Source organism: Pongo abelii, chromosome X (assembly GCF_028885655.2).
Source record: "Pongo abelii isolate AG06213 chromosome X, NHGRI_mPonAbe1-v2.0_pri, whole genome shotgun sequence".
Classification (NCBI taxonomy): Eukaryota; Metazoa; Chordata; class Mammalia; order Primates; family Hominidae; genus Pongo; species Pongo abelii.
Window position 1 is genome coordinate 72,394,841 of NC_072008.2, and position 26,116 is coordinate 72,420,956.

The following is a 26,116-nucleotide window of genomic DNA, read 5'->3' on the forward strand; positions in this document are numbered from 1 at the left end:
GAACTTCCCTAATCCCTCGGCAAGATCCAAAAAAGCTCAGTCACACCCTACGACCATCATCTTTAGGAGAAGTCTCAGAAAATTCAGCTTCACACTAACTCACTTGAGCAATGAATAATAGTAATTTATGCATGCAGGTTAATCCTGAAGACCTCAGACTTCACTTGCCTATTTCTGCCATTCAATTACATGTGTTGCATTGGTTTTTTGTGTCTTTCCAGTTTGGAGACTGCCAGGGACCATGTTTTGCCCATTGACTATTACTTTCCACCCCAGAAGACCTGCCTGATCTGTGGAGATGAAGCTTCTGGGTGTCACTATGGAGCTCTCACATGTGGAAGCTGCAAGGTCTTCTTCAAAAGAGCCGCTGAAGGTAAAGGGTCTTGCACATGCACTTCTCTTTCCCTTTCTCCTTTACCTTCCAGAGAGAGACACTAACCTTTCAGGGCCCAGGATTTTATCATCTCAGAAAAAGTCATTGGCAAGGCCCTATCAAATAACTTAGGAGCCTAAGGAAGCAAATTTTTGTACTTGCTAGTTCCCTGGTTTCAGCAGCCTTGTTTGTACAGGCAATGTAGGCAGTGAAGGTGGTCCCAGCTGGGGCTTGGGGCTCAGTGGGTCCTAGAAATGAAAGAAAAATTAATGATTTGAAAAGATTTAATTTCCTTCCTTCTTGTTTTCTACTCTGCTGGCTAGTAAAGGAAAAATTTGTCCTTATTAGAGAGGTTAGAAGTGGAGAAACCCCAACTGAGTCCCCAGCCTGTTCCTTGGGATGAATATGAGACTGTTCCTTAGCAAAGGCTTCCTGGCCTCGGCCCCAGAAAGGGAGTGTTCTCACTCTTCAGCAGACTATCAGTCTCTGCACCTGCTCCCTCCTGTTGTGGCCTCCTTGGGACCTGTCTTTGCGTTAATAGTTCCTAGGTAGGTAAGAACTCAGAGTGAAGAAACACATTTATTCTCCTCTCCAGAGACCTGATCTCAAAGCCTGTCCATTAGTCCCTAACCTTAATCTAAGGTAGCATCTTATATCTGGCTAAATTGGCTCAAGCCCTAGCTCCTTAGTTTTATTTAGCTTAGAACAACTCATGTCTGCTCAGCCTCTAGAGGTGCTCAGCCCACATTCTGCAGTAGAAACTCCCATTTTCAGGCCTCTTATATATGGTAATGTCTCCTTCCTCTAACCACCCAGGGCTTAAGCTTCCTGCTTATCCACTTCACCCTGTATTGAGGGCTTTCTTCTCAAAGGGACATTGATGAGGAGCCCCTAGAGAGAGATGCTGTGCTCTGGGACCAGACCCATTGTTAAACGCCAGTATTCACCTCTGCCCCGACTTTCCCCAAAGAGGTACTTCCTGCCAAGGCCTTTCTCTTTCCTCTCACTGGCTGGAAGTGTTGAGTTCCACTTCAGAACCAGAAAAGAGAACCTTTCCTTCTATAAGAGCTATAAACATTGAGAACAGTCTTAAAAGATAGGTATGTAGGCCACACCATTCACCAGGAATGTACTGATACTCATCAGAATATGAAAGAAGCACCAGAGAGTTTGAAGCATCTAGAGAAAAGGTAGAAAGAGAATGCCCTTTAACTGACCTCCTCAATGATAGCCAATCACAATGATGAGTGTTGATTCATCATTTTGGCTAGGTGGCAGAATTATCTATAAAACAGAAGCTGCCATGTTGTTTTCTTCCAGTCCTCAGGGCCTACAAGAAGGCAGCTATCATTTGGTATTACTGAAAACATGCCCCATGTTCAGCTCATACCCCCAAATTACCCAATGCTACTGTTTATACTGGGCTAATATGAAGCCCAGCGCCCTAATGTCTAGGTCTAGGCAGTAAGGCCTAGAGCAGTGCCTAAAGAGCCTGAGAGCAGTGCCTTCCTTTCTTCAGAGTACTCATGAAAGGATGGCTGTCAGAAAAGGAAGTGAGGAGGGGCTCCAGAGACTTCAGACCACCCGAACTTCCCCAGTGAGACCCTGGCACTTCCCCATACCCTCTCACCCAGCGGGTCCTGTCTATAGAGCAGAGAATGAAACAAAGCACTCATCTAGAGGTAGTGTGTCAGCAAGCCCAGGCACTGCACCACAGTAATGGCAGCCACGTCAGATGGGAAAGGAGTTCAAGTGAACAAACAAGCAAATTCAATATTCAGATAGATTAGATTATGCTTGATGCTTCCTCTGGGTTTTACAAATATGGGTCACTAAATTGTTATTTTCAGAAAACAGGGGAAATGCTCAATCACATTGTGAAAGGGAAGATTTTGCTGTCATATCATACATCCCACATGGGAGCTTTCTGCAGAAGTTAGAGCTGAAGGAGAGAGGCAGGCAGAAGGGCAGCTGGCACGGCTGCCTGGGAGGAGCTCTGCAATGAGGTGGATCCTGTGCCATTTGAGAACAGGGAAGAAAAGGAATGAGGTTGTGGGGAGGGAATCACCCAACTCACAGAACACATAGAAATCCAGCAATGTTTCAAAACTCTCTACACCTTTGAGTCTGTTAAGTTAGGGAAACTCTGTGAGCTCATAGGGCCAAATGTACTTGCCTGTTTGAAATATGAAAAATCAGCAATGGATTCCTTGAAAAACCGTTAAAAGGGAACCTTCTGAGCCCCTTGGTTATTTTGAAATATGGACCATAGATTTCAGTCCTGAGCCCTTTGAAGGTAGGAGAAGGTGGTTTAGAAAACGCACACACACACACACACAAACACACACCAGAATGAAGCAAAAGAAAAATTATTGGTGTTTTCTTTCTCCTCCCATCTGTAAAGCTGTGGGATTGATTTTACTGCCATCATTATCTCTGTTTGAAGGCAGGGGGCTGTCTTATTACCCAAAGAGGACATTTATTGATTTGGTTTTCTTTTTCCATTTTTACAATGCATCTTTATCGCCCATGTGGCCTTTCTGGAGGTGGTTCTCAGTCTGGCTTGTTGAAACGTCAAATTATACCTGTCTTAGAGAAAATAGAAACAAAAATATTTCTCTTCCTCACTTGCTTGTTGTAGTCAGTTAACTCGGACTGAGTATTCAGTGTCTTGATTATCACTTAATTCATAGTTTCAGAAATCTCTGGAATGGGGATAGGTACAGGACTTAAACGCCTGGCACCTCAGACAGAAATATATTTTTAGCTTTGGTGGTTTATAACACATGGGACTTTCAGGCTGTTATTGGTGCAGAGCTCAGCACAGAGTCAATTGTAATCTGGACAGGTTTTGTTGCTGAGGAAGAGTGGGAAGAGGGAGTCCTACATTTTCTCCTTGTCAGTAATGTTGGAGAATTGGGGTGAGGGTGAGGCTGGGCAGGGAAGGATCTGCATAGAAAAAAGGGTCTGATGAGAAAAAATAATGCTACTAAGCCATGAGGGTAAAATGACCAAATTCTGGTTGAGAGAAACTTGGTCAAAGTGTGTATGGGGAGAGAAAGTTTGTCAAAGTCTTTGTCTGAGTGCTTGGTGGGATGAACTCTGGGTTAGAAACAGGCATGGAGGGAAATAGTTGGTTTACGGAGTGGGTAGGATGAGTGGGGTGGTGAAAGGGAAGGCATTTTGGATGCTAAGAGACCAGGAAGTCAAAGCAAGGCAATACACATAAACAGAGGTAAGGGCTCAGAGAGGTTTTAGTTGTATAGACTTGGATAAGAAATTTCCCTTTTGGACCTCAGTTTTCCTTGTTTGTAAAACAACGGACTTGAACTAGATATTTTTAAATGTGCTTCCGGCTTAGACATTTTGTGACCGTTCTACAAATTACAAACATAATCGTCATCATTTCAGCAAACTCACATGCATTTATACCTGCATAAGTTTTTGGTCTTGCTTTCCTAGAAGATGACTAATCCCAGATCCTAATCAATTAAAGAAGCAATCTTCAGATGTGGATAGAGCCAGCTGAGAGAGTGTACTATGGATGGAGTGAGTTAAAACTCAGGACTCAGATTTTTTCCTTGTGATCATTGCTGGGTAACTTCTTTCTTTTCTATTTTCTCATCTGGAAAATCAGGATATGAATCCCCATCTCTACCTCATTATGTTTCAAAGAGGGTTAATTAATCCATCATGTGCATTATGTGCTCAAGAATTTACTATTTTTCAGACATTTTCTAGTAAAACATTGAAGATTATATGTCCATTTGTTTTGTACACATGGAGTGCTGTTTGGTACACATCATAAAATTGAAACTGTAGTTTACATTCTGAACTCAAAGAATTACACCATCCTCACTGATGTTTACAATAGGTCCCAATTTAGTTTCTTTGGCAAATTTTATGTAAGTATGGCTTTGATTTTCTGTCTCACTCCAGGTTTTTGTTAGAGAAGAAATGCAAGTGAACCCTCATTGAACTCTTTCTGTCCTTTAAATCCATTCTTTCCCACCTCAACTCATGTGGAATTGAATGTTGCCTCTAGTTTGGAGTCTAGCAGAGAGTTTTTGGTGCATATCAGTGTCCCCTTCACTCCTTGACTTTTCAAGTAACATTTCCCAGAGGCAAATTAACTCTGCTAAGAGGATCTGCTTGCAGCTTCAACAGAGCCTTCATCAGGTATCTTTGGCCAAAGAGTTGACTGATCCTGACTTTGCGAGTCCTAGAGATCTTTTCACAAAGCTCCTCTCATGTTTCTGCCTCTGATTTTCTTAAATGTCACAGACAGACTTTAGATTTAGGGGTTGGTTAACTTTTTTTGTCAAGGGTCTTGTAGTAAATATTTTAGGCTTTGTAGATCATATGGTCTCTGTGTCAACTACTCAACTCTGCCTTTGTAGGATGAAAGCAGCCATAGACAATACTGGAACTAACGGGAGTAGCTGTGTTCCAATAAAACTTTATGGGCACTGAAATTTGAATTTCACTTAATTTTCACATGTCATTTAATATTATTTTTCTTTTTTACCATTTAAAAATTTAGAAATCATTCTTAGCTCTTTGGGCCTCACAAAAACAGATGGTAGAGTGGATTTGGTTTATGGGCTGCAGTTTGTTGACCTCAGCTTTAGATAATCACTTCTGTACTTATAAATCTACATAGGTTTTATGTTTTCCCATCTCTTGGTATCTTAGTAGCTCTCTAGATTATCTAATTTAAAAAAATTTTCCAAGTAGGCCAGTCAAAGTTTGAACATCTTGTTAGCACAGAATTCCTGGCCTAGTGGCTTCTTGGTCCTGAGCTTATTTACTAAAGAGAAAAAACAAATAAGTCTAGAAATGCTAGAAGAGGATACTTTTTTGTTTTAATGCTCTAGTAGATCACTCCTCCTTGCAATACCCAGAGGAGAAACTGAAAATATTCCAAACATTTTCTAGACTTCTGTGTTGTAAACGTGTGGATAACTATGAACTACATATGAATGAACTTTTCTGGATGACACATATATTCCAGATGGCAAAAAGGAAGGGCTTTGGGGACTCTCTGGTACCAAGTGTCATGGAAAAACTGTGTGTCTCATAGAAAGTAGATCCCAGGAGGCCAGCTGAGTTGTGGATCTGCCATATATTACCTCATGATTCTGTCTTCGCACACTCACCGGCTTAATTCTGGGCCTCCCCATAACACGACTAGACCACAGGCTTGCAGAAGAAATAATTTAGCTCTGTAACTCATTGCAGTTGGTGCCCACCCAAGTCTCTGTCAGTGCCCAATTCGGGAGCCATGCCAAGAATTTGCCATTGCTGCTTCATAGTGGCCCTGTGCCTGCTTATTTATAGCCTGTGCATTTTGTGAAACAGGGATTAAGAAGAAGTTGCCATAGCACTTGCACCATTTTGTAAATATCTGTAATGCTTACATAACTTTTGTGACTTGCAAGATCTTTTGAGTCCATTGCCTTCTGCTACCATGCCTTACCAATTTCCTAGTCCCTTATTATTATTTTTTTTTTCAAAATTACCCATTACCCAAGTTTATTAATAGTAATAGTAAGACATCAAATGTATAGTTGGTCTCCTTACCTCCCCAGTTTAGGGAGTTTCAATGATCCCTGAAGGCACATGAACTTACTGTGCTAAGTAATAGTCTCAAAATTCAGAGACTCCCTCTCACAGCCCATCTTGACTACTAACTCACTGCATAATTTGCTAAAACCAAGTTGTTCACTCACTGAGATGGATTAAAAGAAATAACATTCCTAATTTTTAAAGCTGTGAGAAGACAACCATGCTATCTGGGCAAAACACACAAAAAAATGCTTTACAGACATAAGCAGTTTAGTTTTGCTAATTCATTATATTTAACTTCTGTGATACACGTTCAGAATGTGCAGGTTTCTTATATAGGTATACACATGCCGTGGTGGTGTGCTGCAACCAACAACCCGTCATCTACATTAGGTATTTCTCCTAATGCTATCCCTCCCCTAGCCCACCACCCCCTAATAGGCCCCAGTGTGTGATGTTCCCCTCCCTGTGTCCATGTGTTCTCATTGTTCAACTCCTACTTATGAGTGAGAACATGCAGTGTTTGGTTTTCTGTTCCTGTGTTTGTTTTCTGAGAATGATGGTTTCCAGCTTCATCCATGTCCCTGCAAAGGACATGAACTCATCCTTTTTGATGGCTGCATAGTATTCCATGGTGTATATGTGCCACATTTTCTTTATACAGTCTATCACTGATGGGCATTTTGGTTGGTTCCAAGTCTGCGCTATTGTGAATAGTGCTGCAATAAACATACGTATGCATGTGTCTTTATAGAAGAATAACTTATAATCCTTTGGGTGTATACCCAGTAATGGGATTGTTGGGTCAAATGTCATTTCAGGTTCTAGTTCCTTGAGGAATCTCCACACTGTCTTCCACAATGGTTGAACTAATTTACACCCCCACCAACAATGTAAAAGCGTTTCTATTTCACCACATCCTCTCCAGCATCTGTTGTTTCCTGACTTTTTAATGATCACCATTCTAACTGGCATTGACATGGTATCTCATTGTGGTTTTGATTTGCATTTCTCTAATGACCAGTGATGATGAGCTCTTTTTCATATGTTTGTTGGCCGCATAAATGTCTTCTTTTGAGAAGTGTCTGTTCATATCCTTCACCCACTTTCTGGTGTGATTGGTTGTTTTTTTCTTGTAAATTTGTTTAAGTTCCTTGTAGATTCTGGATATTAGCCCTTTGTCAGATGGATAGATTGCAAAAATTTTCTCTCATTCTGTAGGCTGGTTGTTCACTCTGATGATAGTTTCTTTTGCTGTGCAGAAGCTCTTTGGTTTAATTAGATTTCATTTGTCAGTTTTGGCTTTTGTTGCCATTGCTTTTGGTGTTTTAGCCATGAAGACTTTGCCCATTCACAATTGCTACAAAGAGAATAAAATACCTAGGAATACAACTCACAAGGGATGTGAAGGACCTCTTCAAGGAGAACTACAAACCACTGCTCAAGGCAATAAGAGAGGACACAAACAAATGGAAAAACATTCCATGCTCATGGATAGGAAGAATCAATATCGTGAAAATTGCCATACTGCCCAAAGTAAATTATAGATTCAATGCTATCCCCATTAAGCTACCATTGACTTTCTTCACAGAATTAGAAAATACTACTTTAAATTTCATATGGAACCAAAAAGAGCCCATATACCCAAGACAATTCTAAGCAAAAAGAATAAAGCTGGAGGTATCAAGCTACCTGACTTCAAACTATACTACAAGGCTACAGCAACCCTTATCAATTTTTTATGTGCCTGTCCGTATTCTGCAGTCAGAAGCGTCTTCAGTCCTTTCAGGGAATTGCTGGGTGACTATCAAACTCTGGTCGTTCATTTTTGCAATTGGCTACTGTTGTGAGGATAAGTGTTAAACTCACTTTCTCTTCAGAGATAGAAATTATGTATTAATTCTCTGGGTTCTAGACCCACAGCAAGGAGCATACTGCTCCTCAAAATAACTGAATTCTGCAAGAAGCCATCATTGTAAAACAACAATATCTTCAGTTATAGTAGCCAAGTGTGCAACTTCTGGAAACTTTTTCAGATTTTCATGTTCCTTCCCTGTGTCTTCATAGCTAGACAGCTGCTTTCAGCCTTGTACAGATGCTAGTGAGCTTTGTACCTACAAACCTGCAGGAAATTTAACTGAGATTTGGAGGTGAATGACTCTTCATAAAGGGAGCAAGGTTTAGAATTCTCAGTCCCTTTGCTCCCAGGCTGTGTTGTGACTACTGAGGCACTCCAGTGAAATCACTATTCCTCCTATCTAGACTAATGCCTGTCTCCGCAGAGCACCTCATAAGAACAGGCCTGGTAGTAATATCCCCATGCATTCAGTCAGTAAATATTTACAGAGTGCTTACTACATATAGGGTATTGGGCTGACATATGCAAGATACAGGGCCTGCTTCCAGGAGGTTATAGCTTATTGATCATAAATGTGGCAATTTTTTTTTTTTTTTGAGACAGAGTCTTGCTCTGTCGCCCAGGCTGGAGTGCAGTGGCACGATCTCGGCTCACTGCAACCTCCGCCTCCCAGGTTCATGTGATTTTCCTGCCTCACCCTCCTGAGCAGCTGAGACTACAGGGGCACACCACCACACCCAGCTTTTATTCTTTTTTTTTTTTTTTTTTTGTATTTTTAGTAGAGACAGGATTTCACCATATTGGCCAGGTGGGTCTCGAACTCCTGACCTGGTGATCCACCCACCTCAGCCTCCCAAAGTGCTGGGATTACAGGCGTGAAAATGTGGCAGTCTTTAAAGCTCTTCAGTGGATGAAAGCTGTCCTTTTGAACTTGGATGAAAGCAAAAGGACCCTATCTGCTGTCCTTTTGAACTGCTGAAAGTGGATGAAAGCAAAAGGACCCTATCTGCTGTCCTTTTGAACTTCGCAACTCTCTTGGTACAGAGTGAGAGGTTATTCTCTTGGTTTTCCATATGAGTAAACTGAGGCTTTGCCAGTTCATCAACAGGTAGTAAATAATATATTTGGAATTTGAACCCAGTTCTTCTGGGGTCAAAGGCAGCATTCACTCTGCTCTGTCACAGCAGCTCCTCAAATAAGCCAACATAGAAACCAAGTATTATGCCTAGGCAACAAGAAAGGCAGCAATGAAGAGCAACAGCAGAGTCAAATATGAGAGAAGGAAGTTAAGAAAGATGTTAAGTACTGTGGGAAGTAACCGAGAAACCACCAAGTATCGCTAACATCACAGGGAACTTGTCTTCCAAAGAAAATTCCAAGCACTTAAAACCGCTGGTAGTTCATCAGCAACTCTCTTCATTAGATGTGCGAGGGACATGTGGGCCATAGTCTTTCTACTAACTTATATTCTTCAGGGGGAAAGTTCTGATTCTGATGAGACCCAGCATGGTAGCTCTTAATTCACTGTTGTCACACGACTATAGAACAGGAAGCACAACTTAACACCTGTGCTCATGAGAATTTTGCTCCTTATGACCATGCTAAAGAAAGAGCTTAGACAGGATGTGTGGATATAAATGTAGATTCATGGTTCCTTGGCTCTTTGGTTTGAGCCTTCTCAGCAGAGCATCCCACAGAGTGTTTTCCATGGGGCCACGAGCAAGAGAAATCCATTTCCCTCCTCCTCAATGTCAGAAAATAGAGAATATTGTCTTTCAGGATAGAATTAAAAAGTCATAGAGGCGGCAACTTGTTTTCCTATATTAGGGTTTTAAAATTCTGTTTTTCCTTCCTCTCCTGGGTTACATCATTGTGTGGATGGACCTTGATTTCACTGTGGTATCTGGATGTGGGCCCTGAAGACCATGGACTTCTAACAGTTCCTTAAGTTACGTAAGCACATTCCTACAGGTCACAAGCTCATTTACTTACAGGATGGTTGATTTGGTCACAGGTTATTTCATGAAAATACTTAAAAGATTTGCAGTGTTCAAAACTGCAGTATCTTTAAACACTAAAACTTGAAGGAAGGGAACTTAGAAATCAAAAAATCTGGTCAAACCATTTCATGGAAAAGGAAAGTGAGGCTCAGAGAGAGGAAATTACTTTCCTGGGTTTGTGTAGCCTATAAATGGCAGAAATGAGAGCCTCCCTGCCATTTCTAGTTTTCTGTCTGAGAGACCCTCCTGCCTAATAGCTAATTAGCAGAGTCACAGAGGTCATTACCTTGCAATTCTCAAGAATTATGTGAGGCAGCATAGTAAGCATTTATGGCCCTTGGTTCCTAGAAGGAGCTTAGTCCCTGATAGTCATCTCTGCCTTTGCCATTGTGTGAGACCATCTTCTGTAACTGTATGTCTTCCTCCCTAGTAAGTTAATGAGTAATAAAGGTATTCTATAGTGAGAGGACTCTGTAAGACATTTCTTGGTGTGAGGATTGTTGCAAGGTTGTTTTGTGTGTATGTGCATGTATAAACTTTTTTAGGGAGCATATTCGTAGCTTTTACATGGATCTCAGAGGCTCTATAGCCCAGAGAAGATTACAGAATACCAGTCTTGTCTTTGGTAAGGATTTTATAGACCCATCCTGACTACAGTGATATCCAACATGGCTATTTAATGACTGGCACTTTCCCCACATAACGTATGTTTATTCCACACTCAGTGCCTACTGTGTACATGAGACCTATACCAGGCACTGGGATAAGAGACATGAAATAATAGCTAAAACTGTTTATTGAGCAGTCAATATGCATTAGATGCTTTGTAGGCATTTTCTTATTCAATCTGTATACCCTCAATTTACAAATGAGGGAACTGAGGCACAGAAGAGTTGAGTGATTTGCCCAAAGTCATACAAATAGTCAGTGGCTATGTGATGAATAGTTACCAACATAAAAGGGTGAGATTACTGCTGTACTAAAAGTAGGTACATAATCCCCTGAGCAGACAGTATGAGAGAATGATTTATTTTACCTGGAAAGTTTAGGAAGGCTTCACAGAGGAGTTAAGGGTTGATCTGGGTCTTGAGGGATGGATAAGAATTTGCCAGATACAAAAAGGTAGGAAGAGAACTTCAGGAGGAGGGAACAGGCTGAGCAAAGACACGGTGATGTGAAAGCGGGAGGCTTGTTTGGGGAGGATTATGGAATCTGGAGGTCATTGTGGGGAATCTCATCAGATGCAGCAAGCTGCTTGACAGGCCTTCAGTTGGCTCTTTGTACCTTGCTCCCTCCCCATGCTGAGCTGTCCATAGCTGCCCTAGGCGGGTGTCTGGGATTTTCGGAAGAAGGTTACTATCCAGGTAGTGTAACAAGATGCAGTGCAAGAGCACCAGATTGGGGCTCTGGCTCAGCTACTGACTTACCACCTGGCCTTAAGCATGTCTAGTTCCCTCTTTGTACATTAAAATCTCCATTGGAACAGTAACATGGTTGTATTAAATGATCTTGAAGATTTTACCTGCACGTTTTGCACATGTACCCTAAAACTTAAAGTATAATAAAAAAATAAAAAAAATAACAATATAAATCTTTAATAATAATTTTAGTAGTTAATCTCTAAAATTTTACAGATAATCCAGATGCATCCATTGGTCAATGGTTCACTTTGTATGCGTAATGTTTGGGAAACAGGCAGACCCAATTTCAATCCTTAGTTGTAAGACAATACATATGTGACCTAGAGCAAATCACTTTTGTATGCCTCTATAAGGATAACAATAGCTCACAGAACTATTGTAAGAACTAAATGATGTGTAATAAAGCTACTGGTACTCAGTAAGTTTTGTATCTTTTTTCTAGAGTGAGTCTTGGTCATAGGCACGCGAATACTTGCAGCGTCCCTGGGTAGGCAGAAAGAGCAAATAAGAGATGGTATCTGTGGTATTCCCCAGGTAAAGGAGGCCTTGGGTTGGCGTAAGATTTCACTTCTCTTTAGAGTTACTTAATTAGGGACCAGAAAGGCCATCAGCATTTGTATGAGAATATAACAAAGGTCAATCTCTTCCTCTTTACTTTTTACCTCCCAGTACACTGTGAGTAACATTCCCCAGCCAGCCCAGTCAGCACGTGTTCATTGCCTCTCTTGACTTCCAGACTTTGGACTTGAAGGTGTCAGAGCTCTCTGTGTATCTTTGTCCCCAACAAGATAAGTCTGACCTCCCCAGCAAATTCAAGTCCTAAGCCACTGTCCAGGAGAAAAGCTAGCAAGGTCATAAATTATTCTCCATAATTTCCAGCCATTGGTTTCCCTTGTCCAGCCAGAGGTGTGTCTCAAAGTATGCTGAGGCCAGATTCAATAGAAACCTGAGCCAGCACCTGTGTAAATAATTTTTAAAGCTCCTTTTCCTGAAGCTGGAAGAATATTTTTAAAAACTAAGCTGGATTATCTTTTATCTAGCATGCCGTCTCCTACATTCCTAGTGCTACGGACCTCTTGGAGGAATGTGGTTTGGTTATAGTGGTATTTTCTTGTCTGTTGTGGGGGAGGGGGACATTTCTTTCAAAAACAAGGTAATGCTTTGGTCTGGCCTATGACTCTATTTTGTTTAAAATGAAACTATGGCAGTATAGTGGTATTCATTCTGCTTCCCATAGGTTAACTTTACATCCCTCTGTCTTCACCCACTCTTCAGTTCTGATCCTTTTAAAAAGCAGCCAACCAAAACCAGCAAGTACATACTGCTTATCTCTGACTTCCACCAGAATCAACTTCAGATCTTGTCCAAAGCTCCATCTAAAGAGAGGGGAATAGCACCCAGCCAAGAGCCCTCAGGGCCCATCAGTAAGTAGACATCCTGTCCTTGAGGTCCCTTAACTCTGCTCAGCTTCAGAATACAGAAGGGGTTGGTTCTTCATTTGTGTTGTTTATAACTAAAAGCCTCCTACTTCCCACTTTTTTGCACAGCTTCTTCTGCCATCCCACCTGTGTAGCCTCTTCAACTCCCCCAAAACTCCTCTGTAGCCCATGTCACTTGGGAAGAGTTTTCTTTGTCTCTTTTGCAACTTGACAATGACTAGCCAGCAAGTTTAAGTTCAAATTATTGTTCCATGAGAGTAGAGATAGATATAGGAAACAAAAAAAGGGATATGGAGGTATAGAGTGATTTCCCACCTACCTAGTGAGCACTACTGAGATATTCAAGTGCTCTCTACCCAAGAATTCTATTGATATAAAGGTAAAAACTTGATCTTAGGTCTAATATCCGTTAGTAGTGTGACCTTGGGAAAATGATACCACCCCCAAAGGCTTAGTTTTCTTAACTGTAAAATAGGAATACTGATGACCACCACCAGAGGATTCATAAGGATAACATGAGATAAGGCAACTTGAAATTTCCTAGCATAGTGATAGACTTTTGAAAATAAAATGAACCAAACACTGATAACAGTACTTCCTAGTACACAAATGAGAAATCAGTCCCTCATCAAATTACAGCACATTTCCAATGCTCCAATTATGTCACTGTAGAAATGCTAATGTGGGTTAAATAATTTGTCTGTTGCTATTTATATGGATAATTTGATAGTAATTATTTTTGGACATGGATAGTTTTGAAGCCTTACAGATGAGTCCATCCCCAAGTACCCAAAACTAAAGAAAATTGGCTAGAGTGATGACAAGGTGCAGCACAGAGCTCCCTGGGTTCTGGGCCCTGTCTCCTAGCTAGAGAGATCTCCAGGCTATAAGCATTTGTATTCTCATAGTCCAATGGCAGGGAAGAAGGGCTGGAGGTGAGTAGTTTTCACTCATTTATTTTTTCAACAAGCATGTATGGTATCAGGCCTTGTATGCATCCAGAGACAAATGTGAGCTAGCCGTGTCCTCAAGGAGATTCCAGTCTGGTGGGCCTGCCTTCTAAGGTCAGTTGCAGCTTTAGCACTATAAAGAGCATCTACCTGCGGCAGATACAATGTGATGGGACATGGCAGAGAAAAATTCTATAAGCAGAGCCTCCCCATTCCCAGGCATTGAAACAATCCTAACCAAGGCTGGCATAGTACAATGAGCCTGTCCCTATCAGCAGGTTTGGAAGCCTTAATAACAACAACAAAAACAATAATAATGGTGATGATAATCATAGTGCCTAATGTTACCAAACATTTTCCGTGTGTTAAGTACTATACTAAGTGCATACTTAATCCTCACAACAACTCTATAAGATAGTAGATACTCTTACTACTACCCTGATTTTACAAATGTGGAAACTGAGGCACAGAAGACTAAGAGAACAGGAATACACCTAATTCACCTCAGTTCAACAAACATCAAGCATCTGTTTTATGTCAGGCCTCATGCTGGATGCCAGGGAGAGAGAGATGAGTAAAGCATAGTTTCAGTCCAGTGGGAGCAAATGACAGCACACAGTGGGGCAGGTATATTGTAGCCCTTCTGCTTGATGCTAAGAACTCAGTGTCAGTGATGAATGAAACATAGTCATTCTCTGAAAGATCTTAAAGGTTGGTAAGAGATATCTGTGTGGAAACAAAAATTAAATACTGCTGTGATAAGTGTCATAAGAGATAAGTGGAAAATGAGAGAGAGATCACGGTAGCAATTGATTGGTTTAAATCAAAGCCCCCCAAAAAAAATGTTATTGAGAATTATAGAACAACTAATTGATTTAAATCAAAGCCCAAACAGAACAGTGTTTGCTAATTTTATTTCAATTTGGTTGATAATTTGGTTGAAATGAATTTATTTCATTTTTTATTCCATCCTTACAATAGAAGATTGGTGCTTGTTTCCCACCCAAGGATACCAGGATATTTCAGGGGCTGTATTACAATATAGTTAAATTATTCATTTATCTCAAAGCACATCCACACTTTCCCCTATCCTTACCTTTACTCAGGATATCTCTTCTGCCTCAGGTGCTTTTTCTCCACATTTCCATATTCTTAAGTCCTACCTTCCTTCAAGGCCTCACTCAAATGCCTCCTCCTCCATGAAGCATCCACCCCACTGAAAGGTACCCAGCCCTCTCCTGTACTACACATCACTTCATGGGTGTCTCCACTTCCTGCTTTATCTTTCAGTAATGCACTTACAGTTCTCTTTCCTCCACTAGACTGAGCTCTTCAGAGGAAGATTCACTTGGCTGAAACCATGATTTTACTTTAAACACATTGAAAACCTCTACTGGAGTGCATTGTGTCTGGTGGGCTTCAACCTTAATTCTTAAGTATGTGAAAATACATCACCTATCTGGAGGTTTACACTTTCTGCTAATGACTTTATTTTTAAGCCCACCACCCTAACACAACAAATACTTAAAACTTATCTTCATTTCCTTTAGGTCTGGCCTTCATGCATGCATATAATTTATAGAGTCACTGTTTTGCTCGGTTGTCCTCATGCCTCTATATTATTGGAGGTTTAGATTGTTTCCATACACTCAGGTTGTATTCATCTACTTTTTTTCTTTTCAAATTTCCTTAGCATCCATTTCCACCATTGGAAATTCAGGGTCAAAACAGGGGTTGGGGATTGGAGCATGTGTATCACAGATAACCAATCATGTGTTATGACTTAAGAATTTATGAAAGGGCCCTCTACCTGAAGATATCTTGCTACTGATGCTGTCTCACAGTGTCTGAAACTCCCATCATATGTGGAATTGTTTTGGAAGGCTTTGCCTCCTGGGACACCTTCAGCCATAATCAAGAAATAGTATTGAGCATTAGACTGTCAGTATGTCCATTAGCAAGACTGTGGATGAATGGAATCACCAATATTATATTTTATAGGTGATACAGAATACAAGAGAAGTTCTGAAGAGAAAATGCTTATGTAGAATAGGAAGACTTAGATACAGCATGAAAGCTGCAGGCTTTGAGGAGCCAGAGGTCAAATGAAAGCATTGAGTATTTGTTTAGATGAAAGAACAGAAAGGGAAAAGAGAAGCAGAGGAAGGGTTAGTAGAGAGAAATGTGTAAGTTTTACCCATTTAACTTGGAATTGTGTTTGGCTATGGGCACAACAGAAGCAGTGAGATCACTTTATTTTATTTTATTCTTTATAGACAGGGTCTTGCTATGTTGCCCAGGCTGGAGTGTGCAGCTCTTCACAGGTGTGATCATAGTGTACTACACCATCAAACTCCTGGACTCAAGCAATCCTCCCACCTCAGCCTCCTGAGTAGCTGGGACTACAAGTGCACACCACCACGCCCAGTGAGATCACTTGAAACTAGAGAGAGATGTGTGAGTTCTGGGCAACCAGTAGTTGGCTTTACATAGAATTGTAGGGGTCAAGGCCTAAGGGGACATCCTGTTCCAAGTCAGCTTCTTTGGACATTAGAAAACCACGAAGGGTTTGGAAATCAGAAAACCAGCAGAGGCAGGAAAACTCAGGGCAGCATGGCAGATTCAGTATATACAAGAAGGTTCACACCAGTCATCAGACAGAATTGTAATTGCTGATGTGGAGTAGAGGCTAGCTTTGTCTGCTGTGTGATACCCAAACCTTTAAGAATAGTAGGTGTATATGGGGAATTGGAGGGAGACAGGTGGCTGTGTTTACTAATTGGTTGACTTCACTGAGATGGTTTGGGGATTGTGGCTTCCAGATGCTCAGATTTTCTTTTTTGGGTAGAGACTCCAACATCATTACAGAACTATAAATTGCATATGGAAAAGAAAGGCCTGCTATGTTAGAATAGAAAATAAAACGCTGTGGGGTTGAAGAACAGAGGGGCTGTCTAGGAAGTCAGATAGCATTTTCCAGTTCTGTCCTTCAGAGATCCTTGTCCCCATTGTGACTCAATTTCTCTTACTTTGTTTTTGTTTTCTTTTTTATACTTTAAGTTTTAGGGTACATGTGCACAACGTGCAGGTTTGTTACATATGTATATATGTGCCATGTTGGTATGTTGGTGTGTTGCACCCATTAACTTCTCATTTAACATTAGGTATATCTCCTAATGCTATCCCTTCCCCTTCCCTGCTCCCCACCACAGACCCCGGTGTGTGATGTTCCCCTTCCTGTGTCCATGTGTTCTCATTGTTCAATTCCCACCTATGAGTGAGAACATGCGGTGCTTGGTTTTTTGTCCTTGTGATAGTTTGCTGAGAATGATGGTTTCCAGCTTCATCCATGTCCCTACAAAGGACATGAACTCATCATTTTTTGTGGCTGCATAGTATTCCATGGTATATATGTGCCACATTTTCTTAATCCAGTCTATCATTGTTCAACATTCGGCTTGGTTCCAAGCCTTTGCTATTGTGAATAGTGCCGCGATAAACATACGTGTGCGTGTGTCTTTATAGCAGCATGTTTTATAATCCTTTGGGTATATACCCAGTAATGGGATAGCTGGGTAAAATGGTATTTCTTGTTCTAGATCCCTGAGGAATCGCCACACTGACTTCCACAGTGGTTGAACTAGTTTACAGTCCCACCAACAGTGTAAAAGTGTTCCTATTTCTCCAAATCCTCTCCAGCACCTGTTGTTTCCTGACTTTTTAATGATAACCATTCTAACTGGTGTGAGATGGTATCTCATTGTGGTTTTGATTTGCCTTTCTCTGATGGCCAGTGATGATGAGCATTTTTTCATGTGCCTTTTGGCTGCATAAATGTCTTCTTTGAGACATGTCTGTTCATATCCTTCACCCATTTTTTGATGGGGTTGTTTGTTTTTTTCTTGTAAATTTGTTTGAGTTCTTTGTAGATTCTGGATATTAGCCCTTTGTCAGATGAGTAGATTGCAAAAATTTTCTCCCATTCTGTAGGTTGCCTGTTCACTCTGATGGTAGTTTCTTTTGCTGTGTAGAAGCTCTTTAGTTTAATTAGATCCCATTTGTCAAGTTTGGCTTTTGTTGTCATTGCTTTTGGTGTTTTAGATGTGAAGTCCTTGCCCATGCCTATGTCCTGAATGGTATTGCCTAGGTTTTCTTCTAGGGTTTTTATGGTTTTAGGTCTAACATGTAAGTCTTTAATCCATCTTGAATTAATTTTTGTGTAAGGTGTAAGGAAGGGATCCAGTTTCAGCTTTCTACATGTGGCTAGCCAGTTTTCCTAGCACCATTTATTAAATAGGGAATCCTTTCCCCATTTCTTGTTTTTGTCAGGTTTGTCAAAGATCAGATGGTTGTAGATATGCGGCATTATTTCTGAGGGCTCTGTTCTGTTCCATTGGTCTATATCTCTGTTTTGGTACCAGTACCATGCTGTTTTGGGTACTGTAGCCTTGTAGTATAGTTTGAAGTCAGGTAGCATGATGCCTCCAGCTTTGTTCTTTTGGCTTAGGATTGACTTGGCGATGTGGGCTCTTTTTTGGTTCCATATGAACTTTAAAGTAGTTTTTTCCAATTCTGTGAAGAAAGTCATTGGTAGCTTGATGGGGATGGCATTGAATCTATAGATTACCTTGGGCAGTATGGCCATTTTCACAATAATGATTCTTCCTACCCATGAGCATGGAATGTTCTTCCATTTGTTTGTATCCTCTTTTATTTCATTGAGCAGTGGTTTGTAGTTCTCCTTGAAGAGGTCCTTCACATCCCTTGTAAGTTGGATTCCTAGGTATTTTATTCTCTTTGAAGCAATTGTGAATGGGAATTCACTCATGATTTGGCTCTCTGTGTGTCTGTTATTGGTGTATAAGAATGCTTGTGATTTTTGTACATTGATTTTTTATCCTGAGACTTTGCTGAAGTTGCTTATCAGCTTAAGGAGATTTTGGGCTGAGACAATGGGGTTTTCTAGATATACAATCATGTCATCTGCCAACAGGGACAATTTGACTTCCTTTTTTCCTAACTGAATACCCTTTATTTCCTTCTCCTGCCTAATTGCCCTGGCCAGAACTTCCAACACTATGTTGAATAGGAGTGGTGAGAGAGGGCATCCCTGTCTTGTGTCAGTTTTCAAAGGGAATGCTTCCAGTTTTTGCCCATTCAGTATGGTATTGGCTGTGGGTTTGTCATAGATAGCTCTTATTATTTTGAAATATGTCCCATCAATACCTAATTTATTGAGAGTTTTTAGCCTGAAGGTGGTTGAGTTTTGTCAAAGGACTTTTCTGCATCTATTGAGATAATCATGTGGTTGTCTTTGGTTCTGTTTATATGCTGGATTACATTTATTGATTTGCGTATATTGAACCAGCCTTGCATCCCAGGGATGAAGCTCACTTGATCATGGTGGATAAGCTTTTTGATGTGCTGCTGGACTCGGTTTGCCAGTATTTTATTGAGGATTTTTGCATCAATGTTCATCAAGGATATTGGTCTAAAATTCTCTTTTTTGTGTGTGTCTCTGCCCGGCTTTGGTATCAGGATGATGTTGGCCTCATAAAATGAGTTAGGGAGGATTCCCTCTTTTTCTTTTCATTGGAATAGTTTCAGAAGGAATGGTACCAGCTCCTGTTTGTATCTCTGTTAGAATTCAGCCGTGAATCCATCTGGTCCTTCAGAGCCTGTTATTGGTCTATTCAGAGATTCAACTTCTTCCTGGTTCAGTCTTGGGAGGGTGTATGTGTCGAGGAATTTATCCATTTCTTCTAGATTTTCTAGTTTATTTGCGTAGAGGTGTTTATAGTATTCTCTGATGGTAGTTTGTAGTTCTGTGGGATTGGTGATGGTATCCCCTTTATCATTTTTTATTGCGTCTATTTGATTTTTCTCCCTTTTCTTCTTTCTTAGTCTTGCTAGAGGTCTATCAATTTTGTTGATCTTTTCAAAAAAACAGCTCCTGGATTCATTGATTTTTTGAAGGGTTTTTTGCTCTCTATTTCCTTCAGTTCTGCTCTGATCTTAGTTATTTCTTGCCTTCTGCTAGCTTTTGAATGTGTTTGCTCTTGCTTCTCTAGTTCTTTTAATTGTGATGTTAGGGTGTCAATTTTAGATCTTTCCTGCTTTCTCTTGTGGGCATTTAGTGCTATAAACTTCCCTCTACACACTGCTTTAAATGTGTCCCAGAGATTCTGGTATGTTGTGTCTTTTTCTCATTGGTTTCAAAGAACATCTTTATTTCTGCCTTCATTTCGTTATGTACCCAGTAGTCATTCGAGAGCAGGTTGTTCGGTTTCCATGTAGTTGAGCGGTTTTGAGTGAGTTTCTTAATCCTGAGTTCTAGTTTGATTGCACTGTGGTCTGAGAGACAGTTTGTTATAATTTCTGTTCTTTTACATTTGCTGAGGAGTGCTTTACTTCCAAGTATGTGGTGAATTTTGGAATAGGTGTGGTGTGGTGCTGAAAAGAATGTGTATTCTGTTGATTTGGGGTGGAGAGTTCTATAGATGTCTGTTAGGTCTGCTTGATAGTGGGGTGTTAAAGTCTCCCATTATTATTGTGTGGGAGTCTAAGTCTCTTTGTAGGTCACTAAGGACTTGCTTTATGAATCTGGGTGCTCCTGTATTGGGTGCATATATATTTAGGATAGTTAGCTCTTCTTATTGAATTGATCCCTTTACCATTATGTAATGGCCTTCTTTGTCTCTTTTGATCTTTGTTGGTTTAAAGTCTGTTTTATCTGAGACTAGGATTGCAATCCCTGCCTTTTTTTGTTTTCCATTTGCTTGTTAGATCTTCCTCCTTCCGTTTATTTTGAGCCTATATGTGTCTCTGCACGTGAGATGGGTTTCCTGAATACAGCACTCTGATGGGTCTTGACTCTTTATCCAATTTGCCAGTCTGTGTCTTTTAATTGGAGCATTTAGCCCATTTACATTTAAGGTTAATATTGTTATGTGTGAATTTGATCCTGTCATTATGATGGTAGCTGGTTATTTTGCTCGTTAGTTGATGCAGATTCTTCCTAGCCTCGATGGTCTTTACAATTTGGCATGTTTTTGCAGTGGCTGGTACCCGTTGTTCCTTTCCATGTTTAGTGCTTCCTTCAGGAGCTCTTGTAGTGCAGGCCTGGTGGTGACAAAATCTCTCAGCATTTGCTTGTCTGTAAAGTATTTTATTTCTCCTTCACTTATGAAGCTTAGTTTGGCTGGATATGAAATTCTGGGTTGAAAATTCTTTTCTTTAAGAATGTTGAATATTGACCCCCACTCCCTTTTGGCTTGTAGAGTTTCTGCTGAGAGATCAGCTCTTAGTCTGTTGGGCTTCCCTTTGTGGGTAACCCGACCTTTCTCTCTGGCTGCCCTTAACATTTTTTCCTTCATTTCAACTTTGGTGAATCTGACAATTATGTGTCTTGGAGTTGCTCTTCTCAAAGAGTATCTTTGTGATTTTCCCTGTATTTCCTGAATTTGAATATTGGCCTGCCTTGCTAGATTGGGGAAGTTCTCCTGGAGAATATCCTGCAGAGTGTTTTCCAACTTGGTTCCATTCTCCCTGTCACTTTCAGGTACACCAGTCAGACATAGATTTGGTCTTTTCACATAGTCCCATATTTCTTGGAGGCTTTGTTCATTTCTTTTTATTCTTTTTTCTCTAAACTTCTCTTCTCGTTTCATTTCATTCATTTGATCTTCAATCACTGATACCCTTTCTTCCAGTTGATCAAATCAGCTACTGAGGTTTCTCCATTCATCACGTAGTTCTTGTGCCGTGGTTTTCAGCTCCATCAGGTCCTTTAAGGACTTCTCTGCATTGGTTATTCTCGTTAGCCATTTGTCTATTTTTTTTTCAAGGTTTTTAACTTCTTTGCCATGGGTTTGAACTTCCTCCTTTAGCTCTGAGTAGTTTGATCTTCTGAAGCCTTCTTGTCTCAACTCGTCAAAGTCATTCTCCGTCCACCTTTGTTCCATTGCTGGTGAGGAGCTGCATTCCTTTAGAGGAGGAGAGGCGCTCTGATTTTTAGAGTTTCCAGTTTTTCTGCTCTGTTTTTTCCCCATCTTTGTGGTTTCATCTCCCTTTGGTCTTTGATGATGGTGACGTACAGATGGGGTTTTGGTGTGGATGTCCTTTCTGTTTGTTAGTTTTCCTTCTAACTGTCAGGACCCTCAGCTGCAGGTCTGTTGGAGTTTGCTGGAGGTCCACTCCAGACCCTGTTTGCCTGGGTATCAGCAGCGGAGGCTGCAGAACAGTGGATATTGGTGAACAGAAAATGTTGCTGCCTGATCATTCCTCTGGAAGTTTTGTCTCAGAGGAATACCCGGCTGTGTGAGGTGTCAGTCTGCCCCTACTGGAGTGTGCCTCCCAGTTAGGCTACTCGGGGGTCAGGGACCCACTTGAGGAGGCAGTCTGTCCGTTCTCAGATCTCCAGCTGCGTACTGAGAAAACCATTACTCTCTTCAAAGCTGTCAGACAGGGACATTTAAGTCTGCAGAGGTTTCTGCTGCCTTTTGTTCGGCTATGCACTGCCCCCAGAGGTGGAGTCTAGAGAGGCAGGCAGGCCTCCTTGAGCTGTGGTGGGCTCCACCCAGTTCGAGCTTCCCAGCTGCTTTGTTTACCTACTCAAGCCTCAGCAATGGTGGACGCCCCTCCCCCAGCCTCACTGCCGCCTTGCAGTTTGATCTCAGACTGCTGTACTAGCAATGAGTGAGGCTCCGTGGGCATAGGACCCTCCGAGCCAGGCACAGGATGTAATCTCCTGCTGTGCCATTTGTGAAGACCATTGGAAATGCGCAGTATTATGGTGGTAGTGACCTAATTTTCCAGGTGCCATCTGTCACCCCTTTCTTTGACTAGGAAAGGGAATTCTCTGATCCCTTGTGCTTCCTGGGTGAGGCGATGTCTCGCCCTGCTTTGGCTCATGCTCAGTACGCTGCACCCACTGTCCTGCACCCACTGTTCGACACTCCCCAGTGAGATGAACCCGGTACCTCAGTTGGAAATGCAGAAATCACCCGTCTTCTGCGTTGCTCACGCTGGGAGCTGTAGACTGGAGCTGTTCCTTTTCGGCCATCTTCACAAAAATCTTACTTTGGTTTCTAGTGTTACCACCCACTGTTCTTTCTCGTCTCAACCCTGAGTATAAGTACAGATCACATTCCTTGGGTTCTTAGAAAATAATAGAAATGAACTCTCATTCATCAACATGCCCATTAGTAAATACTGAGGGAGAACAAACTAGAAATCCAGTATAGAAAATAAAAATAGGATTATATTCCTTGGAATCTCAGAAAAAAAACAATGAAGAGCTTTCTTTGGGCATTAGACGCTTTCCCATAAGTTGGCTGACTCTCTTTTAGTCATGTCAGCTTGGCCCAATCTTCACTTGGTAGCCCGTCTTTCTTGTTCTTTAACCCATCTCCTATGCTCCTATGGGGTCCTAGAGAAATGCCCATCATGTACACGCATATCCGATAACACAAAGATCACTCTCAACTAGCAAGCCCTTTTATGATGCTGTGAGCATTTGACACCGTTGTTGCTAGTAACATCAGTGAGTGACCTGACCCATTTTTGGAACAGAATATGATCAGTATGTTGCCTCAAGGAGGCCCTCACTGTTCTAGGAAATATAATTCCAGAGTTTGCTGACTCACACCATGGAATATGTGCAGAAAATGGATCCTGCAAATAAGCCTTTCTCTAACTAGTTTCAGAAATTTTTTTCTGGGTAATTTTAAAATTATTTTTCATTTTTTGTGGGTACAAAGTAGGTGTATATATGTATGAGGTACCTGAGGCATTTTGATACAAGCATACAGTGTGTAATAATCACCGCAGTAAATGGGGTATGCCTCACCACAAGCATTTATCCTTTCTTTGTGATACAAACAATCTAATTATATTCTTTTAGTTATTTTAAGATGTACAATAAATTATTGTTGACTGCAGTCACCCTGTTGAGCTATCAAATACTAGATCTTATTCATTCTAACTATACTTTTGTACCCAGTAGCCATCCCACTTCCTCCCCTCCCACTACCCTTCCCAGACTCTGATAACCATCATTCCACTCTATCTCTATGAGCTCAATTGTTTTAAGTTTTAGCTCCCACAAATATGTGAGAAAATGCCAAGTTTGTCTTTCTGTGCCTGGCTTATTTCACATAATATAATGTCCTCTAGTTCCATCCATGTTATTGCAAATGACAGGATATCTTTCTTTTTTATGGCTTAATAGTACTTTATTGTACGTATGTACCACATTTTCTTCATCCATTTGTCTGTTGATGGACAAGAGTTGCTTCCAAATATTGACTATTGTGAATAGTGCTGCAATAAACGTGGGAATGCAGATATATCTTGGATATACTGATTTTCTTTCTTTAAGGTGTATACCCAGCAGTGGGATTGCTGGGTTATATGATAGGTCTATTTTTAGTATTTTGTGGAACCTCACATCTATTCTACATAATGGTTTTACTGACTTACATATCCACCAACAGTGTATGAGGATACTCTTTTCTCCACATCCTCACCAGCATTCATTACTGCCTGTTCTTTGGATGAAAGCCATTTTAACTGTGGTGAAATGAGATCTCATTGTTGTTTTGATGTGCACTTCTCTGATGATCAGTGAGGTTGAGGACCTTGTCATATATCTGTTTGTCATTCGTATGTTTTATTTTGAGAGATGTCTACCCAGATGTTTTGCCCATTTTTTAATCAGATTGTTAGATTTTTTTTTTTTTCCTACAGAGTGCTTGAGCTCTTTATATACCCTAGTTATTAGTCCCTGGTCAGATGGGTAATTTCTCAACTAGTTTCTCTCATTCTGTGGGTTGTCTCTTCACTTTGTTGATTGAATCACTTGCTGTGCAGAAGGTTTTTAACTTGATGTGACCTCATTTGTCCATTTTTAGTTGCCTGTGCTGGTGTGGTATTACTCAAGAAATTTTTGCCCAGATTAATGTTCTGGAGAGTTTCCCCAATGTTTTCTTGAAGTAGTTTCATGGACTGATGTCTTAGATTTAAGTCTTTAATATGTTTTGATTTTATTTTTGTATTTGCTGAGGGATAGGGCTCTAGTTTCCTTCTGCATATGAGTATCCAGTTTTTCTAGCACCATTTGTTGAAGAGACTATCCATTCTCTAATATACGTTCTTGGCACCTTTGTTGAAAATAAGTTCACTGTAGATGTATGGACTTGTTTCTGGGTTCTCTGTTCTTTTCCATTGGTCTATGTGTCTGCTTTTATGTGAATACTATATTGTTTTGGTTACAAAAGCTCTGTAGTATAATTTGAAGTCAGGTAATGTGATTCTTCCAGTTTTGCTCTCTTCTTTTTCCTCAAGAAAGCTTTGCCTATCCTGGGTCTCTTGTGGTTCTATATAAATTTTAGGATTATTTTTTATATTTATGTCAAGAATGTCATTGATATTTTGATATAAATTGCATTGAATCTGTAGATAGCTTCAGGTAGTGTGGACATTTTAACAATATCAGTTCTTGAAATCCACGAGCATGGAATATCCTTCTATTATTTGGATGTCTTCTTCAATTTCTTATATTAATTTTTTTTTAGTTTTCGTTGTAGAGATATTTCATTTATTTGACTAAGTTTATTGCTAGGTATTTTATTTTATTTTTACCTATTGACAATGGGACTGCTTTCTTGATTTCTTTTTTAGATTGTTCACTGTTGGCATACAGAAATGCTACTGATTTTTAAGTGATGATTTTGTATCCCGCAACTTTACTGAATTTATTTATCAGTTCTAATAGGCTTTTGGTGCAGACTTTGGGTTTTTCCAAATATAAGATCATATCATCTGCAAACAAGAATAATTTGACTTCTTTCTTTTCAATTTGGATGCCCTTCATGTCTTTCTCTTGTCTGATTGCTCTAACTAGGACTTCCAGTACTCTGTTGAATAACAGTGGGGAAAGTTAACATCCTTGTTTTGTTTCAGATCTTATAGCCAAGACCTTCAGTTTTTCTGAATTTAGTATGATACTAGCTATGGGTCTGTCATATATGGCTTTTATTATGTTGAAGTATGCTCCCTAGTTTTTTGAAGGTTTTTATCTTTTAAGGAAGATAAAAATTGAACGTTATCGAATGCTTTTTATGCAACAGTTGAAATGATCAAGTGCTTTTTGTCCTTCATTCTGTTGATATGATGTATCACATTGATTGACTTGTGTATTTAGAACCATCCTTGCATCCCTTGGTAAATCCCACTTAGTCATGGTGAATGAACTTTTTAATGTGTTGTTGAATTCAGTTTGCTAGTATTTTGTTGGGGATTTTTGCATCAATGTTTATCAGGGATATTGGCCTATTGTTTTCCTTTTTTTATGTGTCTTTTGGGTTTTGTTATCAGGGTAATACTGGCCTTGTAGAATGAGTTTGGAATGATTCTCTCCTCTATTTTTTGAAATACTTTGAATAGGATTGATGTTACTTCTTCTTTAAATGTTTGGTAAAATTCTGCACTGAAGCCATTGGGTCC

At 40.4% G+C, this 26,116-nt stretch overlaps 1 protein-coding gene across 2 annotated transcripts in view; it reads left to right on the forward strand.

The window, feature by feature from the left end:
- AR (androgen receptor) overlaps positions 1 to 26,116 on the forward strand; it is a 180,302-nt gene that overhangs the window by 90,732 nt on the left and 63,454 nt on the right. For both annotated transcript variants that reach the window (XM_009234939.4, XM_024240259.3), the window contains exon 2: positions 222 to 373. In XM_009234939.4, the coding sequence (XP_009233214.2) occupies positions 222 to 373 (152 nt within the window). The remainder of the gene's footprint in view (positions 1 to 221; positions 374 to 26,116) is intronic.